This window comes from Patella vulgata, chromosome 2 (assembly GCF_932274485.2).
Source record: "Patella vulgata chromosome 2, xgPatVulg1.2, whole genome shotgun sequence".
NCBI lineage: Eukaryota > Metazoa > Mollusca > Gastropoda > Patellidae > Patella > Patella vulgata.
This window is the reverse complement of record NC_065880.2, coordinates 1,074,494-1,096,574: the sequence shown is the minus strand read 5'-3', so window position 1 is coordinate 1,096,574 and position 22,081 is coordinate 1,074,494. Positions and strand designations below refer to the sequence as shown.

At 39.0% G+C, this 22,081-nt stretch overlaps 2 protein-coding genes across 2 annotated transcripts in view; both read right to left on the bottom strand.

Annotated features, from left to right (window-relative positions):
- The window catches only part of LOC126811613 (protein Daple), a 238,481-nt gene that overhangs the window by 137,672 nt on the left and 78,728 nt on the right, over positions 1-22,081 (bottom strand). The window lies entirely within an intron of this gene.
- The window catches only part of LOC130010858 (myb-like protein X), a 45,378-nt gene continuing 23,389 nt past the window's right edge, over positions 93-22,081 (bottom strand). Inside the window, exons 4-9 of the mRNA XM_056099009.1 lie at positions 10,281-10,340; positions 9,791-9,826; positions 8,296-9,494; positions 7,549-7,678; positions 7,247-7,349; positions 93-6,751 (exon numbers count right to left, since the gene is read on the bottom strand). Coding sequence (XP_055954984.1) covers positions 8,848-9,494; positions 9,791-9,826; positions 10,281-10,340 — 743 coding nt within the window. The 3' untranslated portion in view covers positions 93-6,751; positions 7,247-7,349; positions 7,549-7,678; positions 8,296-8,847. The remainder of the gene's footprint in view (positions 6,752-7,246; positions 7,350-7,548; positions 7,679-8,295; positions 9,495-9,790; positions 9,827-10,280; positions 10,341-22,081) is intronic.

Below are 22,081 nucleotides of genomic sequence, written 5' to 3'. Positions count from 1 at the left end.
TCGATTTCCAACTGTCAATGGGTTTTCTACGTGCACACCAATATGTATACATATGGATGTTGATTTTTCATTATATATAAATGATTTAAAAACAATATTACATTGTTTATTAACTAATATAAAATATTTATAATTTATGAGATGAGTATAAGAATTATAAAAAATATTTTTAAAACAGACAGGAGCTTGAATCACGCCTCCTATAGGCCCACCATAAGCAACAAGAACTATTATAGCAAGAACTGTCAGCTCTTTATCTAAATCTTATATTGTAAGGTTATCGACACCCTGTCCGTATCGATGTCTACTATAAAATAAATGTGGGGATGGGAGAGTGGGATAGCCAAATAGCTGGACTTGTCAGGATCTCCGAGCTGGCGTCTTATTATCTGTTGTTTTCCTCCTTCAATGTCTAACGACTAAGACTAATAATACGTTCAATATGCCCGTTCCTTTATTTCAAGGTTATGTCATGTCATGAATAACAATAAAATAGTTAGTAAATCATTCTATAATATATTAAATATGGGAGATAACGTTCACAAACCCTTAACGTCCTTGACGTCGCACATTGGTTTACCCGGTGATAATGGCGGCATATTCTGCCGATTAATGATGACATTTGTAACATTAACATGTATGACCAAGTTCCATCACGACCACGATTCTCACCTTTCTAATTAGTTAAAAGGTTGTGAATATATGGTAGTTGTTAAAAAGTTTCGGTTTTATCTCTTGGTTACATATTAATACAACGAACAGTTATCTGCCCTTAGGGCGTTGTTGTTGTTTATTGCACGATATTATGGACAGGTTGATTTAATTAAGTTATTTACATCTGAATGAGTAATATATAGAAAATAGGTAAAAACACTAAATAATAAAAAGTTCTTGTATATCTAAAAGTTACTTTAAAACACAGTTTTAACATCGCTGTCGTGAGAAGAGAAGAGAGGGCTGGTCATCTTCTCACTTTGTCATATACTATTCAAAAAAAGTAGGGGATATTTGATTTTTAAGTGTTATTAAAGTCACCTAATGAAACTGACGAAGAAACAAATGACAAAATGAAATGAAGTTCACATTCATCGATTTATTCCAAATGATCGTTAGACTAAGTAAGGCACAGACTGACCATTATAAGGGTAAAATGATACCCGGGGTCAAACAGCAAAGTTACCACAGCATCACAACCAAGTCAGTAACGGGTAAATCCTCCTCTGTTTGCCAAACAAGCATTGATCCGACGTGGCATACTCCTAATGAGACGTCTAAGGTCATTTTGGTCCAGATTGTCCCATTCCTGTTGCAACGCAGCAGCAAGTTCTTGGACATTGGCAGGACGTTGTTGACGTTGCGGTAACCTCTGTCCAAGCATGTCCCAGATATGCTCGATGGGGGAGAGGTCGGGACTCAGTGCTGGCCAAGGTAATGTGGTGATGTTCTGTTGTTGGAGGTAACCTGTAACGATCCTGGCCCTGTGACATCTTGCGTTGTCATCCTGGAAGATGAAACGGCGGCCATGACGTCGTGCGAATGGCACAACATGGACTGCCAAGATGTTGTCCCGGTAGTACTGGCCTGTAACACGCCCTGCAACAACATGTAAAGCCGTTCTTCCAGCAACAGTGATGCCTCCCCACACCATAACAGAACCACCCCCAAATCGATCATGTCTGATGACGTTAACGTCTTGGAAGCGCTCGTTTCGACGACGCCACACCCTCCTACGTCTGTCCAAAAAATCAACAGTGAACCTTGACTCATCTGAAAACATCACATTGCTCCAGCGTCGATTATCCCAGTGTTGACGATCCCTACACCAACGACGTCTTGCCTGAATGTGATGATCTCTCAAACAAGGGATCACGCGAGGACGTCGGGCGCGAAGGTGACCCCTATGCAGTCGATTCCGAATCGTCTGGCCACTCACTCTCACACCAGTGTCTGTTTGAAGACGAGCGCTGATCTGATTTGCTGTGATGACACGATTTCTCAAGGCCAAGGTACGGATAAATCGATCCTGGGCTTGAGTTGTCGCCCTTGGTCGACCTGAGCGTGGTCTATCCTGTACAGATTGTGTATCACGGTATCTGGACCATGGCCTGCTTATGACAGACTGAGAAACATTCATCGTCCGCGCCACAACCGCCTGTGTTGTGCCGATCTGTAGCATGCCAAGGGCACGTAACCTTTCATTTTGGGTAAGCCGACGCATATCAAAATTTGTTTTCTGGTCACTAAAACAATTAAACTGATGTTTCCACCCTGGAATTCAATGCCACAATGACTGTCAGAGTCGTGCAAATCTTGGGTTGGACCCCCATGATGATCCCAAGCATCACCTGCATTCCATGCGATAGCTATTGGTGCGTTTGGGCGTCACATGTAACTGGAAATGTTTCTTCTGTTAGGTTCTATAGTGACCTTTTTCGTAGTCATTTGTATATTTTAGTATTATGCCCCCAAAATCAAATATCCCCTACTTTTTTTGAATAGTATAATTAAAACAAGTTAAAATAGGAGATCCAGCTGTTTGATGCCATCGCAGCGGATTGAAAAAAAAACCTGTGGGAAAAAGAATCCACTGTTTAATGTGGAAAAGCGAAGTTCTCGGAGTAAAAACCACATAGCTGGACTCTGGTTATAAAACATAATTATTATAACAACCAAGATGAAATACTAGTGTTAACAATGATCAAATAGAAATATATGTAACAATCTGAGAAGTCGGTGCTAAGATGGACGTGACACAAGATGGAGGCTAACAAGTAAGTAGAACTTGTAAGTTTTATATCAAATATTACAATAGGCCTATATAAAAGACCGGATTCTATATATTACAATATACTATTCAAAAAAAGTAGGGGATATTTGATTTTTAAGTGTTATTAAAGTCACATAATGAAACTGACGAAGAAACAAATGACAAAATGAAATGAAGTTCACATTCATCGATTTATTCCAAATGATCGTTAGACTAAGTAAGGCACAGACTGACCATTATAAGGGTAAAATGATACCCGGGGTCAAACAGCAAAGTTACCACAGCATTACAACCAAGTCAGCAACGGGTAAATCCTCCTCTGTTTGCCAAACAAGCATTGATCCGACGTGGCATACTCCTAATGAGACGTCTAAGGTCATTTTGGTCCAGATTGTCCCATTCCTGTTGCAACGCAGCAGCAAGTTCTTGGACATTGGCAGGACGTTGTTGACGTTGACGTAACCTCTGTCCAAGCATGTCCCAGACATGCTCGATGGGGGAGAGGTCGGGACTCAGTGCTGGCCAAGGTAATGTGGTGATGTTCTGTTGTTGGAGGTAACCTGTAACGATCCTGGCCCTGTGACATCTTGCGTTGTCATCCTGGAAGATGAAACGGAGGCCATGACGTCGTGCGAACGGCACAACATGGATTGCCAAGATGTTGTCCCGGTAGTACTGGCCTGTAACACGCCCTGCAACAACATGTAAAGCCGTTCTTCCAGCAACAGTGATGCCTCCCCACACCATAACAGAACCACCCCCAAATCGATCATGTCTGATGACGTTAACGTCTTGGAAGCGCTCGTTTCGACGACGCCACACCCTCCTACGTCTGTCCAAAAAATCAACAGTGAACCTTGACTCATCTGAAAACATCACATTGCTCCAGCGTCGATTATCCCAGTGTTGACGATCCCTACACCAACGACGTCTTGCCTGAATGTGATGATCTCTCAAACAAGGGATCACGCGAGGACGTCGGGCGCGAAGGTGACCCCTATGCAGTCGATTCCGAATCGTCTGGCCACTCACTCTCACACCAGTGTCTGTTTGAAGACGAGCGCTGATCTGATTTGCTGTGATGACACGATTTCTCAAGGCCAAGGTACGGATAAATCGATCCTGGGCTTGAGTTGTCGCCCTTGGTCGACCTGAGCGTGGTCTATCCTGTACAGATTGTGTATCACGGTATCTGGACCATGGCCTGCTTATGACAGACTGAGAAACATTCATCGTCCGCGCCACAACCGCCTGTGTTGTGCCGATCTGTAGCATGCCAAGGGCACGTAACCTTTCATTTTGGGTAAGCCGACGCATATCAAAATTTGTTTTCTGGTCACTAAAACAATTAAACTGATGTTTCCACCCTGGAATTCAATGCCACAATGACTGTCAGAGTCGTGCAAATCTTGGGTTGGACCCCCATGATGATCCCAAGCATCACCTGCATTCCATGCGATAGCTATTGGTGCGTTTGGGCGTCACATGTAACTGGAAATGTTTCTTCTGTTAGGTTCTATAGTGACTTTTTTCGTAGTCATTTGTATATTTTAGTATTATGCCCCCAAAATCAAATATCCCCTACTTTTTTTGAATAGTATAATTAAAACAAGTTAAAATAGGAGATCCAGCTGTTTGATGCCATCGCAGCGGATTGAAAAAAAAACCTGTGGGAAAAAGAATCCACTGTTTAATGTGGAAAAGCGAAGTTCTCGGAGTAAAAACCACATAGCTGGACTCTGGTTATAAAACATAATTATTATAACAACCAAGATGAAATACTAGTGTTAACAATGATCAAATAGAAATATATGTAACAATCTGAGAAGTCGGTGCTAAGATGGACGTGACACAAGATGGAGGCTAACAAGTAAGTAGAACTTGTAAGTTTTATATCAAATATTACAATAGGCCTATATAAAAGACCGGATTCTATATATTACAATATACTATTCAAAAAAAGTAGGGGATATTTGATTTTTAAGTGTTATTAAAGTCACATAATGAAACTGACGAAGAAACAAATGACAAAATGAAATGAAGTTCACATTCATCGATTTATTCCAAATGATCGTTAGACTAAGTAAGGCACAGACTGACCATTATAAGGGTAAAATGATACCCGGGGTCAAACAGCAAAGTTACCACAGCATTACAACCAAGTCAGCAACGGGTAAATCCTCCTCTGTTTGCCAAACAAGCATTGATCCGACGTGGCATACTCCTAATGAGACGTCTAAGGTCATTTTGGTCCAGATTGTCCCATTCCTGTTGCAACGCAGCAGCAAGTTCTTGGACATTGGCAGGACGTTGTTGACGTTGACGTAACCTCTGTCCAAGCATGTCCCAGACATGCTCGATGGGGGAGAGGTCGGGACTCAGTGCTGGCCAAGGTAATGTGGTGATGTTCTGTTGTTGGAGGTAACCTGTAACGATCCTGGCCCTGTGACATCTTGCGTTGTCATCCTGGAAGATGAAACGGAGGCCATGACGTCGTGCGAACGGCACAACATGGATTGCCAAGATGTTGTCCCGGTAGTACTGGCCTGTAACACGCCCTGCAACAACATGTAAAGCCGTTCTTCCAGCAACAGTGATGCCTCCCCACACCATAACAGAACCACCCCCAAATCGATCATGTCTGATGACGTTAACGTCTTGGAAGCGCTCGTTTCGACGACGCCACACCCTCCTACGTCTGTCCAAAAAATCAACAGTGAACCTTGACTCATCTGAAAACATCACATTGCTCCAGCGTCGATTATCCCAGTGTTGACGATCCCTACACCAACGACGTCTTGCCTGAATGTGATGATCTCTCAAACAAGGGATCACGCGAGGACGTCGGGCGCGAAGGTGACCCCTATGCAGTCGATTCCGAATCGTCTGGCCACTCACTCTCACACCAGTGTCTGTTTGAAGACGAGCGCTGATCTGATTTGCTGTGATGACACGATTTCTCAAGGCCAAGGTACGGATAAATCGATCCTGGGCTTGAGTTGTCGCCCTTGGTCGACCTGAGCGTGGTCTGTCCTGTACAGATTGTGTATCACGGTATCTGGATCATAGCCTGCTTATGACAGACTGAGAAACATTCATCGTCCAAGCCACAACCGCCTGTGTTGTGCCGATCTGTAGCATGCCAAGGGCACGTAACCTTTCATTTTGGGTAAGCCGACGCATATCAAAATTTGTTTTCTGGTCACTAAAACAATTAAACTGATGTTTCCACCCTGGAATTCAATGCCACAATGACTGTAACATTCAAAGTCAGAGTCGTGCAAATCTTGGGTTGGACCCCCATGATGATCCCAAGCATCACCTGCATTCCATGCGGTAGCCATTGGTGCGTTTGGGCGTCACATATAAATGGAAATGTTTCTTCTGTTAGGTTCTATAGTGACTTTTTTCGTAGTCATTTGCATATTTTAGTATTATGCCCCCAAAATCAAATATCCCCTACTTTTTTTGAATAGTATATATTGCATATTTAAGAAAGAAAAATTAACGATAGAAAATCTCCCAAGTCGGATAAAACAGAAGATTACAGGTGGCCTTGACTTTTGATCATACCCCATTTATATCATCTGTAGAAGATTCCGAATATTGACACGTTTTTAATTCATCATATCTTTGTAAAATACTCAACAGAATATTTTTATACTGACACGCCTTCCAGAGATTCAATTTTTACAATATTGTAGTTTGTAAAGGATTCCTCAATATCTCAAATGTCAGACATTGAATACAATGTAAATAAATATTTTTGTAAATTTGAAGCCAAGATTGTGGAATATACATATTTGGTATGTTTATCTACAAAAGTAGAGGTATATTTTAAATTATTTCAATTTTTTAAAGAAATCTACAACTTCTTCTAGTTCTCTTTGTTTAGCTTGTTTATGTGCACATCTATTCTCCATTACTTCAGCTGACACTTTCCATTTTTCATTCGTTTATCACAGGAAGGACATTTTTTACCTCCTGAAAAAAACCCCAAACATAATCTTATATTATGTGTTACTATTTATTTTAAATGTAGATTAAGTGATATAACATGAAATGGGGTTTAACGTCCTACTTTTCTGCTTCTACAGGACTAATTAAGATCGACATACGTCATACAGTGTGCTATGAGGGAAAGTTTACTCAGACAGCGACATTCCCATCTAGTCTTCCACGACATTCCAACTGTCTGTCAAGGGTTCTATTACGTGCACGACAATGTGTACAATATGGAGCCTTGCGTTTCTGACTCAGTCAAATAACAGAATACACTTTTAATTTTCAGTCAACTATCTAAAGTGAGATCCGTGGTTTGAATATCGAGCAAATTTAAAAATTAAACAAAACGAATAGAAGACACAAGTAACACTTAATAAACATATCATTTAAGCAGGTGTAAAGTTTTAGTTTTCTTCACCAACTGAGGTAATGAAGACGGTCGCCATGACTTCCAGCAGTATTATAAATATTTACCTATAAATGAAGGTGTTTTCATGTACGTATCTAAACAACCATTATGAAACAGATGACCACAATAAACTCTCTCTATCTGATTTTTACGACCTTTCAATTGATTCTGAAATAAAATATTTTTCACACATTATCTAATTGTTCTGACTTAAAGTTTTAGATTTAATATTTTTTTTTTCCAACTAGTTTATAATAAACGGCTGCATCCTAAATTAAACCATTATTATTATTATACAGTCTTTGTCAAGTTTGTTGTTAGGGAATTGATATTCTTTGGTTATTAGACAAAATATAAAAACCATTACCTCAGGATCTTCAGCTAAAACATGTTTTTTACACAGTGGACAGTTTTCTAGTGGATATCTCTTGACACAATCAAGTATCAAATAATCACAAACAACTTTTAATGACGGTTTATGTTCGAATACAGCAGCTCTGAAAAACATAAACAAAACATACGTTTTCTTTTATAGATAATGGAGACAATATTTACAAGACGCTAAAAACATATCAAGGTATTGTTTATACAATTTATAACATTATTCAAATTTTTTTAGATATATTTTGTAGTGTTTTTGCACATAACTAACAATGTAACTGTATTTATTGTATTTTAAGGTTAAATTATTAGAAATTCTCCAGTTGGTCAAATGGATTAAATCCTATTTCTATATCATCCACAAAGGATAACTCTATTTTGATTTATCTCCCCTTAAATTTGTCTGCCTTATCCATCACTCAAAAAAAACAATTTACAAATATTTCTAAGTAATATAGTAAATCTCCCCTTAAACCAGAATTTAAAACTTGTCTGCCGTATCACTTCATTCAAAAAAAAATATTTCTAAATTAAATCGTAAATAACGAGTCTATGTCAAGATAGACAGAATCAAGTTCCATGTGATTACTGGTAAACAACAACAAATATAAACAAAGAAATCTGGAGAGATATATTCTAGAAATCAAATAGGCTTTAATCATTTAACCCCGAGTCTGACATGAGAAAAGTGGATGTCAGTTTATAAAATGAAAAATAAATCAATTTTTCTTACCTTCTATAGTAAATATATTCTTTCAACATCATTTCAAATATTATTCTATTCCTCTCCAATCATATCTCTTGGTTAATATAATTCATTGTGTTGTTATTTAAAACAATATTGGGTTAAAGTTGACTTTGATGACCACCAAAACATCACATCAGTTGATTTTCTATTCCTGTTATTCAACCTGGTAATACTACTTTCAATTTGTTTATAAATAGATTTAACGTGACCTATTGACTTGTGACGTAATAACCAATGACGTTGTAAAAACTTGTAATGACGTGTTACTAGTTTTAATGGCTGACAGGTAGCCAGTCTGTGTACAGAATGTTGTTGATTGACAGAAAATGGTTTATAACAAATCTTTAAATTTACATCAAAATAAAACATCTTCATCATTTAGTTCTAACAGAATTATTAACAAGTAAAATAAAGATGTTGTATGATTATTTATATTCTATTTATCAAGGCCTATTTAAAATAAATATGATACACATTTTGATTTACGCCACCGACGAGTCCAGTCTAATAAACTACCATAATCACGACACTTGACATTTATATTCTTTTATCAAGGCCTAATTCACGTAAATATGATACACATTCTTTTCTACCCCACCGACGAGCATATTCTAATAAACTACTACCAAGATCACTCTTAACATCTAACATGGCACCAGCAGAGTAGAGTAATTGTATCTTATCTAACGGCTGTTTGTCAGACAATACACAATAAAATACTGGTGTCATATTAGCATCATTCCTATCATTTGTATCAAGTCCTTGTTCCAATAAATATTTTACACAGTCTATTGTACCACGCCAACACGCCCAGTGTAATAAACTATAACCATAACGACTCTTTACATGTAACATGGCACCAGCAGAGTAGAGTAATTGTATCTTATCTAACGGCTGTATGTCAGACGATACACAATAAAATACTGGTGTCCTATTATTATCATCACCGACAGGAATATTTAAATTGATATTTTGATGTATTAAAGTGTTGACGTCATCAAGTGTACCATATCGACAAGTTTGACGTATTGATTCCCAGTCCATTTTATTGTTGTCGGTTGTTTTATTATAGTTAGTTGTTATTACATCTTGTGTAACAAATGGTTGGTTTAATAATGGAGTTGTTGATGTGATGGTGGTGGCCATATTGTTTTGTATAGATGTCTGACTATATTTAACATCATCTGAAATTATATAATATTCATACTAGTTGATTACCTGTTCATATATATCGTTCTGATGGTGGTTAAAAACCCTGGCCATCTTTAAACTAGGTTATCTTTGTTGTCTGAACGTACAGGTGGGGTAATTTCGAGTAGGATATACACCTGAGTTATTTTAATTATATTTATAACCCTTGACCATGGTTTGTCACAACATGTGAAAGATATACAACCCCTGGCTTAAAAACACTTCAACTAGAAAATTACTTGCCATTTCTTTATTTTTTAATTAAAATGGCTAAAACGTAATGACATACCTGGAATTGTCATCCCTTTGCTTTCTTCATCAGTATCTGTAATAGAAACATATATATTAGTAAGTACAGAACAAAGATAGGTTGCCAGACAATGAAACAAACTCACACCAAGGGCGGATCCAGGGACCATGGACAGGAGGGGGCGCACGCGGCGAAGTCGTAGGAGCACCCCCTCCTAAGAAAGATATATTAGTAAGTACAGAAGAACCGTACCATGTGAACAAAGATGGGTTGCCAGACAACGAAACATACGCACACCAAGGGCGGATCCAGCGACCATTGCGGAAAATTTCGAAAACTAGAAACCCGGAATACCATTTTTCCAGTGACCTGAGTGAGACAAGAATCTGTTTTAAAGTGCGTCCACTGGATCGACATAGTGGCGGGGGGGGGGGGGGGCGCTACGTTTGCCCCACCCCTAAATTCACACTTACTTGCCATTTCTTTAATTATTAATTAAAATTAAAATGGCTAAAACGTAATGACATACCTGGAATTGTCATCCCTTTGCTTTCTTCATCTATTAGTAAGTGATCTGTATCATCCGTATCTGTAATAGAAACATATATTAGTCCTAGTAAGTGCTGAACCGTACTATTTAAACAAAGATAGGCTGCCAGACAACGAAACAAAAGAGCGGATCCAGAGACCACAGGCAGGAGGGGGCGCACGGGAGGCGAATTCGCACGTTGGGGTGACGACAATATATATACGACCAGATTTGATAAAAGCCCAGAAGACAACCCCACTCTGACAAGACACAGAACAGATTGTAATCAAACCAAGTGATTATAAATAAAGGCTACCGTACCTATGTATTAAACATACTTTAGTCGTTACAGCTTTCACAAGGTTCAACCATATAGATATAGGCCTAATGTGTAACACCGACCATAACTCTAGTCTAAGTCTTGAAGTAATTAAATAGACTTCATCGTTTCACTAAATTGTGGACGACGGACGGATTGATAGCCGATCGGTAATATGACCACATTTCCATGTACAAGATTATGTACAAGAAAGAAAAAAATTCTGCAACTGAGTCAACCTGTCTTCACAACATTCTTCTGCTAAATGAAATCTCTTGTTGACTGTCGTCTGCTGAATGACGTCACTTGACGACAAGGTTCAACCATATAGATATAGGCCTAATGTGTAACACCGACCATAACTCTAGTCTAAGTCTTGAAGTAATTAAATAGACTTCATCGTTTCACTAAATTGTGGACGACGGACGGATTGATAGCCGATCGGTAATATGACCACATTTCCATGTACAAGATTATGTACAAGAAAGAAAAAAAATTCTGCAACTGAGTCAACCTGTCTTCACAACATTCTTCTGCTAAATGAAATCTCTTGTTGACTGTCGTCTGCTGAATGACGTCACTTGACGACGGTCGTTTGCCAAAAGACGTAATTGAATTAGAATGTTAAAAACATTGACGCCACGTGCTATTTTTCAATAATTGACAAGTTATCGCTGATCAGATCAGCCATTTTTAAAAATGTATATTTTCAGTCTAGAAAATCACTGCTTTCTTGATTTGTTATCATTCTGGGGTCATATACTTAATTGTATCTAAATAGAGAGCACTGACTGTCGGATCCCCCTTGGAGTTTCGAGACAGGACCAGTGCAATGTCCAAAAATAACCCCAAATCTTTGCTAGGTAAATTTCTTCGTTTAAATATGTGTTGGACCTAATAATGTGTTGGAAAAAACAACATAAATACCCAGTACTAATTATTTCATACACACACCATACGTGATTGTTTAAGATTATTTGAAGGCCAGATCGACGTATTTCCCTGACAATTATTAAAATAAAATACAATTTAGCTTGATTTGTTTGATTGGTCATTTGTAAATATTCATCTTTCGAATCAGATTATACTATTTTTGAATATTGCTGTCATCATTATGCATTATACCGGTATATAAAAAAAATTATTTGCGCAATGTTAGTAGGCTAGAACCAGAACCGTGTGATGTTGCTTAGCAACACAGTCGTATTGAATTTTTGGGAAATCAAGGCACAACACTGTTGAGAGATATTGAAAATTGTAGAAATTTATATAATAGATGTATAGCCTAGGTTTTGAGTTCAGGAAAAGTCACCGGTTAAATATGCTCATCCATTTAGACCATTCCTTTTTAGAATTAAGGTATAAAAGCTTCGTTTTGCTATAGAATAACAGACAAAAAGTTGAGAAATATTGATTCAAGAGAGATAACTACATATTGTAGGCCTATTGACGATAAATAATCCATGAAACTCTTTTGATTTGTGATAGGCTACTTAAAAATGTTTCTATTGTTTTATTTTACAGCGAATCTCATTCACTCAGTCTTTCTGCCAGAAGAAATTTATAATTATCAGATGTTGAAAGATGTTATAGATGATTTATTGTTGAAATGTTGAAAAATAATAAAACTTGAATATTTTGTGAGATTTCGAAATTTTGTTGACTTATGAGAAGAAAACATTGAAATTAATATGTTCCTATCGGAATAAACATGATTGCACGTAACCGTATTAACAAAATATCAAGATCAGTTGTCACCCTCAATCACAATCATAGGAGCAGGGGTCAATTAATTTCCAATGATTAAATAGACCCTTAACTTCTGTTGGTTTCAGAGCATAATGTGTTCTTCATGTAGGCTATCAAGATCGTAACCTAACCTCTGATTTAAAACTTTCGGGAAATTCACATACTGATAAAAAAAAATGGTTGCCAGAATTAAATAATGGTCACCAAAATAGCTGAAAAATGCAATGTTTTTTTCAATGATTCTTATGATTCTACAGGTCAATGTTTTTCGTCCTGAAGAAGAATAAATTATCCAAAACAAAGTTATTACATGCGTAATTAAAGCAACGAAAACTACATTTTTTTTTTTAAAAAAAAAGAAGAAATCAACTGATCTCTATATCCACTCTCCACGACAGGGCTGAGGTCACTAGAAGAAAACTTGGACCCATACATAAAATTAGGTAGATAGACCCTTACACTTTTACACCAAAAATACTTTGAGTCCTAATGTTATATATACTGTGATACTATTTGATAATTTATGCGAAATTGTATTAGACGAATATAAGTGCACCAGAGAATATGAGTTATAATTTGATAATTACATATGTTTTATTTCTATTCTCCATTGTCAGTATATTAGTTATGGTATGAGTTTATTTAAAACGCAAATTAAATTGGTTATGAAATATTGTGAGGAAAACAGAAGGGAAATCTGTGCTGATATGATACATGAATTGAACTATAGGTTAATAAACACATTTATCATACGTCATCTTAATGGCATGTGACCTGTTGACCAAATTTGGTAATGAGACCCTATTGGTATGCAAGGCATGAGGCATGACCAACCACATGATTAAAATTACGTAATATTTGGCCAATTGAATAATTAGTAGCGGAAATCTCGGCATAAACAAGTAACTGGATTTGGACGCTATGGCAGACAGCCATGTAGTTCTTGAAGGGAGAGGATGTAGCGTTTCTCTATCAGCAGACTCGCCGAGTTTGGCTGGATGGAGTTTGAGAGAATGACTTTATTATAATGCTTGTAACCATGTAACCTATATGTAGCAGTTTTTAATATAAAATGTAGAACCGAAATATAGCATTTGTTGTTTCTGTTATTGATATCATTCAATGTCATACGAGTATTAAATATATTTATATATGGTACTTGTCATATCGAAAAATGGTAACGTTTGGATGAATATTATTGGAGATATTTTAAAATAATAACCGCTACACTGTAATTTATACAGCCATCTTACGAGGGAGATTTTGTTCGGCCAGCGGCGTTTTCTTTTACTCTTTTTCGACGTCCAGCTGCCAAGGGTTCTTTTACGTGCACAACAAAATGTACACAGGCCCAGTTTTTCATCATCTCCGAACCACTAAATACTGTCCCCTGCAAAGCAATTTCGTTAAAATCCACCATTATTGTCTTTTTATGGTGTTCAGCCAATTTCTGACCCATCGGCCACGAAAGGGTTAATGATCTAACGAAGCCGTCACAATGCGAATTGTAACAGGGTTGTGTTTTGAGACTCTGTCAATTGTAAGTTGTTAATGAATGGCCTGGTCGTGTCTTTATTAGTTGGTGTTTTGAATGGGGTCTTCCCATATCGCCGACTCACCGAGTTTTGGAAAGTCGACCGCGGCACCCTTTGATTGGATTAAAACGGATTAAAAGCGTTAATGAGGCAGGGACCAGTCATTATTAATATAGTTCACTGAAATTGATTTTCACCACAGACCATTATTGACTTTAATGTCCCACCCCAGTGTAATTTCTCTGCTTTTGAGCCATTGAATGTTGATGATGTAATATCAGTGGTGTGTCGAATGAAGTGTAAGTCATGTGCTCTGGACCCAATTCCTACAAAACTACTAAAAGAGTGTCTGGATGAAATAGCACCAGCTTTGACGATTATTATAAATGATGTGCTCTCCTCTGGTATTTTCGGATGATTGTAAGGAGGCCATTGTAAGACCTCTGATTAAAAAAACAAGTCTTGACCGTAATGCACTCAAAAGTTATAGACCAGTGTCAAATATTTCATTTTTAGCAAAATTGCTTGAAAAGATCATTTTATCTCAAATAATAGATTATCTCAATCGAAACTCACTGGTCGGTAAATTCCAGTCTGCTTATCGAGAGGGGCATAACACTGAAACCGCACTCCTTAGAGTGCATAACGATGTTATAGATATGAACAAGGAAGACTGAATTTATTAGAATTTTTGGACTATGTTGGACTGCGTGCAAAAATTTAAAATTGTGTTATGTTATGTATTATAAATTAAAAAAAAAAATAAATGCTCCCAAAATTATCTGCTTAATGAGGTTTATCCTTCAGCTTGGGTCTATTGTTCTTGGCCACTCATTCCCATAACGTCGACCAAAATTTTTCCCCTAAAACTCGGTGAGTCGGCGATATGGGAATGAACCTTTTGAATAAGTATAGTTTTGTTTTTAAGCCAATATAAATTTGTATAAATGTTTTGGTGGTGGATTATATATTGTATGCATCTAGAATTGTATTGTTAGGATTATGGTGGATATGTTTTAGTCTTTATGTGGGTTTAGTTCTCAATATTACTCGTATAATTGAATAGGAAAACTGATTGAAGTCTTTCAGTTTTGAAGACTGTCTTCTTCTGAAAAGGTTGTTTATCAGGTTATCTGTGATTGGTTGGTTATTCTTAAGTGTAGCTGGGATAAAACTAAATTACATCCATGCATCTGGTTTGTTTGCGATGCCACCTTAGGTGGAAGTGGACGTAATACTCCAGGAACGAACAAACGATGCATCTGGTCAGTTTATCAGATTCAGAGCGAAACATTCACTTAAATATAAATCAGTTCGTTTGCCGTCTTCATCTATGAAATGGTTTGGCCGATAAAAGTGCGACTGAATTAAAGAAATTTTAGGAACTGTATTATAAAACGAATTTGGCCCAAACGTTTAAAACCGATTTTTCATTTTGTGAAACGGATCTGGGTGTGTCCGATTGTTTCTTTAAAGCCTTTACATAGGGTGGGGAGGAAAAGTCGGGTTTTTATTTACGTTTTAAGTTATATCTCAAGTCCCTTAATATTTCACAATTGTCGTTAACGCCAATAATCTTTTCCACAGGGCCGCCAGTTTAAATCGTATGGCTAAGCATAATATATTTTCTGGGTGATTTGGAAGAGAAAACAGATTAACCCAGAACATATTTTTAGATATTAAAACCTTGCTATATCATAGAGTGCCAGGCTTTGGGCTTGATCGATAAATTAATTACTGCCCCAGTGTGGCGCATTAATGATCTTGATATGAAAACTGATAAATGAAATGATTTTTTTTTCAAAAACACAAATACTAAAAACTTTGCTTATGGTAAATCACACCGTTTGAATCTCTAATCATAACTGAAAATGATTCGTCATTGATATCCTAACGAAATTTAATTCTGATCTGAATCTTAATTCAACACTGATCCATGTTTTGGAAGTCCTCTTTGACGAGTTTAGAAAGTACATTTAAAAATTATCGAGATGACTTTAATCCTTGGTGTTCGATTTCTGCCATGCTTCACAACAAATGGCCGGAAACCGTATTAAGTCATTTAGATAAAGATTAATGAGGATCGCGCCCCGTCCCAGCGGACTGACTTCTGCCAGTATTTTAACAATTCATTTTAAACTGTTTTCTTTAAACCAATCGGTTAATTTTCACAAGGCAAATTTTACAAAACACTACTGAATTTAAATTTACAAAGGCATGTTCACATATGAATACCAATATCAATAGACCTATTTGTCTATAGGTTTACAGAAATATAAATGCACACATGTTTAAACCAAATTGTGCTGCACACTTTAGGCACATGTACACGGGAATGGCCATTCAAAAAAAAAGCTGTGTTGCGAATGCTAGGAGACCTCAGATTCAATTGCATCTTGGGGCAGATTTTGTCAGGTTGCAAATTACGAAATAAACGAATAGACCCGAATCGTAGTGAGTTTTCATTCGTTTCGGTACAAAAATTCCGAATTTGGATAAACAAGAGAACGTTAACATTGAAAACCCAAAACAAATGAATGCATGACAACTCAGGCCAAATACCACTCGGACCAAAACCGGCCGGATCAGTTAATAGACCACTCGGACCAAGATAGAAGACCACTCGGACCAAGACCGTATCTCACTCGTACCAAGGCAGAAGATCACTCGGACCAAGATAGAAGATCACTCGGACCAAGATAGAAGACCACTCGGACCAAGATAGAAGACCACTCCGACCAATGTTTTTGAATAATACAGTGTTGTTTTAATAAATTGATAATAGTGTTTGTTTTAATATTAAAGTGTTATTTTAATAAATTGATATTTATGTTTGTTTTTCTACATTTGTTTTCTTTTTAACTTTCTTATCTCATCATGAAGCATAGAAAAAAATCTCAACGAGTCATCAACAACTGAATAGTTATTAATTCGTATACTTGTATTTCGGAAAAGACTATTCTTTGTGTGTACTATATTTATCGTTTTGTACTGCCTTTTATTGCAAGCTTGTCGTGGAATGCGTGTGTTACGTTTGGCTATATTGAACTTATAGTGATCGGTCAATTTGTTAAGCGCTATTACTATTAGTCATATTGTGAGACTTCCCTTAGTTAGTTATTTATTGTCTTATGAGATTTCCCTTTTTACTTTATCGTGTGAGTTATCGAAGTCTGTGTCACTACAGACCCGGGCTGTACAGCGCAGTGGACGCTTACGCCTAGCCCCCCGGATCCATTCACTTTTTTTTTAATTGTCTGTATGTTTGTGTTTTCCCGAGAATGATGTCCTGTCCGTGTATTTGTTTTTGTGTAAATTTTGTGTGGTGCAGTCCCCCTGCACTTACTATTAGAAAATGAAGTCAGCGTATGACGAATATATGATGTTTGCAACTTTTCAAGATTAATTCGAGAAAATAGGACGTTGTCGTCAACAATTCGGTAATTATAAATGCAAACATGCCCCAATAACTTTTTGAACAATAATTTAGCATGTGTCATTGTATACATTGTCAGAAATCGTATTTAATTAGTCACTTGGACCCAGACCATAGATTGTTGTCATTTACAGCACATGCAGATTTAAATAGAAAGTAGACTTTTCAAGCAGGAATCGGAATATTTAATGAAGCGACTATGAACGTTTTGAAGAATAGAAAGACTTATTTTGTCAGTTTAAAACTCAATTACTGAATATTCTTTAATTTCTTATATTTTTCAGTTAAACATACATTATGCAAGAGCAAAATCTGATTATTGCAAGTCTTAATTTAGGCTTCAGATGTTATAGAAATTATAAATTAGATCTTTATTTAAACAACAAGCCCAAAATCAACTCTGTAGACCCACGGATGGCTCGGCTACAGCTCGGATTTAAATAGGATTTCACTTATCAATTAATTGAAATATGGCGCATCCTGATGAGAATACGTCAGTTAGATCGAGGCTAAATGATAGAGTGTACTTAGCGAGGCCGCGTTTCCGCATGCCATTGAAAACTTTACTTGATAATCGAGATATGTAGGTGGAGTTAACGCCTGTCAATCAAACGGTCGGCCAAGGTGAAAGCACATTTCACTACCATTTCTAGTCAAATATTACAATGATGATAACTATGTTCAGAATAAAGTAATTTGACCGAAATTTTCAATATATTCTTCTTTCATCATCTTCTTTTGAACTGTTATAGCAAGAATGGCCAATTCTCTATAAAAAATCTCCCATAATGTATCTTTAAGCGTAAGCGTAATTGTAATCGTTATCATCATTATTGTCATCATTGAAATTAAACAGATCATACTTCAAGAAAATAGTTTTTTGATGATTTGAAATAAGTGAGAATTCATGTTTATGCATTATCGAATATTGACCTTGAAGGCTTGAGCCCAGAAACTACAGCGTGTCAAAGTTCAGTTTACGTTTTATCATTAAAATCGGTAGGGACTTTGAATAATCGTGCATGTCGTGTAAATATTTTCAATTAAATTCATCAACATATTATTCCGTTTTTAATATACTACTTTTACCAGAATCTATGATTACAGTAGTTATGGAGCCTGTTCAGGGACGCACGTGCTGCGCATGCGCGCACGGATGCGCGTGCATGTGCGTGAATGTGCGTGCACGTGACCTTGACCTTGCACGTGTGTGACCTTGCACTGAATGACCCCGTGACCTAGTTCGTCATGACCTTGCACTGAGTGACCCCTTGCACGTGCAGTGACCTAGTTTGAGAAAGAGAGGGCGCGCGCGCAGGAAGAGAGAGAGAGAGAGAGAGAGAGAGAGAGAGAGCAGAAGAAGAGAGAAGAAGAAGAAGAAGAAGAAGAAGAAGGGGGAGAGGAGGGGAAGGAAGACCAAAAGAAGGGGAGACAACTCTTTTTACATTGCATAAGTTGGCCCTGAAAAGGGCCGTTGTCCTCACTAGAACGTGAGGGTTCCTTAACAGGAACACTTCGGTTTTTCCGCCAAATACCTTGGCCGCTTCTGGCATTTGAGATGATGTTTCGACCTCTTATGATAGGTATTGGAAACATCTACGCCACACCAGTAGCAGACAAGGTAATCGACATCCGGCCGATTACCCCTAAACATTGGGTAATACCCCCCACAAGTCTTACAAAATCTCTTATCGTTTGGAATTCGATCCATTTTGCTAATGACATCTCTGGCTTTGACACTCCTATTTATAGCTCGGGACGGGACGAGTCTAAGGTGTTGGGACGATACCATTTTTCACCAATCAGAATAGCATGACGTCACAAAAAACCATGACGTCACGAAAAAAAACAGACACGTGATATGTTGTCGACATTTTATTGAACAAAACTTTTTATCATGACAAATCAAACTTACAAAAAACATATTTACAGAGCAAAAAAGCATCGACATCGTTGACCCTTCTTCTGTTCCTGTTGCAAGTTGGGAAAATGATCCCTAGCCCATTGTTCGACGAGTATATCGTTTACACGATACACGCGACCGAAAACGGAAAGGGGATATGGGGAAGGAACGTGAAATCGATGACACAGAAAATACAAGCAATAATGTCCGCACACGACACTGTCGAGTCCTTGAATCCATCTGGGTTGGTAGTCGAGTCGTTGATCTTGAACGAAACGTCGAAAGGCGTCTCCATAGATATCAGGGGGGCAACCATAGGAATCAAAGAAGGTGACGTGATTTGGCCCTTCACACACAAACACGGTCCAATGTTTGCCCGGTTGGTCTTCGTCGTCCGTGTTGATGACGTAGGCTTTGGGGTACGAGGTCGGGTGCAGTATATCCAGGTGATTACGAGCCCACACGCCTCCGAAAATGGGAGCGGGGAGATGTTTTTTTAAAGCTCGTGTCAGTTGTCGGTTGGAGAGAGCCTCACCAATCGGTGATGATTTTCCGTAAGTGGTCGATTTCCAAGACATTGTCGTATTCGGCAAACAGAACAAGACTGAGGTGATTTGTCGGGGCCGCACCGAACTTGAGTTCCAAATTCAGTTCACCTGTCTCTTTCACATGAAAGTAGTTACCGTCGGCTCCGTGGTCGTTGGTCAAATCAAAACAATACAGATTGTACCCATTAATATAGTCGTGGAAAGGGAGGTCCAGGTCTTCTCTGGTGTTTAAGACGGCCACCCTTTTCATCAAATCCAGGTAGGGTGCGATGGCTTGTCGCTGGGGAAAGTTCACGTCGTATTCGCTCACGATTTCCCCGTGCTTGGTCAGCTTGATATTTTCCAATTGATTGTGTTCGAAATGGAACGGATTTCTGTTTTTTCTTCCGTCATAGGCCGTATTGCGCACCAACCCCACGATCAGTCTCTTCGGCAAGATTTCCTTGTCGAACAGATTACCTAGGATGTGATGAGTGCGGTTGTCGGGAATGACCATGTCTCGGACCACCACGCGATTCACCGGATACTTGGCATTGGACGATAGAAGTTGCTGTTCGATGCGTGTCCAGGTACTGGGATTCAGTGTGACGAACGGGATATTCAGGTAGGCTTTGGTGAATTCGACTTTGTAGTCTTCTGCATCGTTGCCTTCGCCGTACATCAGAAAAAATTTCGGGGATTGTTTTTCCAATTTCAATCGCACGTCCACACCGCTAAGCAGATACCGATCTTGTAGACACATGTCCAAGTGTAGACGTGACTGCAGTTCAAAGGTGCGACTGCCAGCGATGACTTTCTGACGTTGTTCCAATCCTTTGTTACTCGGCGCCTGTCGTACACCGTCCACCGTGGTGGCGACGGATCTCGTGGAATCGAACTGACCGGCTGTGTCTTTTTCCCACATGACTTGTTTCGACAGGTGATCGTTCTTGGCTCCCTTACCGAAACTCAACAAATTCTCCAAGTAAGCCCGGTAGGCATAGTTTGGCAGAGAAGTGGTGACCAAGGTTTCGGCAGCTGTTCCCAAGCGTAATTTGACGTCTTTGAACAACGAATGAAACAGGTTGTTAACGGGTGCGACTTGACTGTCCGCATCCAGGTCACTCCCGTCGTTCTTGGTCACCTTCAGGGCCAGGTGCAGCGTCATGTTGGCCAAATCCATGTAATCTTTGGTGTGATTGGAAATATGAAATTCGATGGGTCCGTCGTGGTTCAAGTCGGGTGTCAACGGATACTTTCTGATATTGGTCACTTTGTGTATGGCCGTCTGCGTGTCGGGTACGCTGAACAAATTCTGCAATTCGTCTCGCGCACAGGGACAGGAATCATTGCGCATTACCTGCGTAGCCATGATCGAAGATATCTAATTTGCGTCGTTTGTGAGAAGTGACCTGTGTCTTCTTCTTCCTCTTTGGACGATGTGAAGTGGACGGGGATTGCGAGGGGTCTTTTATAGGTTCCAGGTGGGCGACCACGTTCTTGAGTGTGTCGGACATCGTGTTGGACACCGCGGGCCGAAGCGTGTCCTGAGCGACTTTCTTCCAGTTCCATTTTTCCCGACCGCTGACGGCGTCGAGCACGCTCTGTCCCACTTTGGGTAACACTTGGGCCACATTCTTTTTCACGGCCGCTTTGCCGGCCGACCACAGAGTCTTTCCCACGGATTTGACGGCATTCAACAATCCCGACCATCGCCCGGCACCCCGTTGTCGCAGAATTCCCCCTCTGTACACTACCAGTCCGGCCCCTCGCTGTCTGAGCACTCCACTTTTGTACACTTGAATCATCGTCGGCGACGGAAATGAAGTTGGACCACCACCTTACCGTCGAGAAATGGCACGGCGTTTCCCGTTCCGTTCCTTATATAGAGACCAATGGAGTTTAGTCGACTGTACTTCAGTGGTAAGTATTGAATCCTGGCGGGACGATGATACAATCGTCGACTGGGAATCACGTCCAACAGGGGAGCCTGCATGTCGCCCACAATCTGAGGTGCAATAATGTCCGTGTACACGTAAAACAGATCGTAATGGATTTGAAGATTTGGGGTGTGGTGAGCGTAGTAAGGCAGGAGACTTTGGCCATCGTCGCCGGTCATTATTATGGACTGCAGGGGAATCATCATTTCGTTTCCCGACCATCCCAACATGGACACGATGGGTCCCCGCAGACGAACTTCGATTCTCGGCAATACGTCCAAGTAGAAAAGCGTCTGCACGTGATTGATTTTCAGATACACTTTATCGTTGGTGTGGTCTTTCTTGAAAGAAACGAAGGAACCTCTTTGCACGGCCCCTTGACGCATTATCTC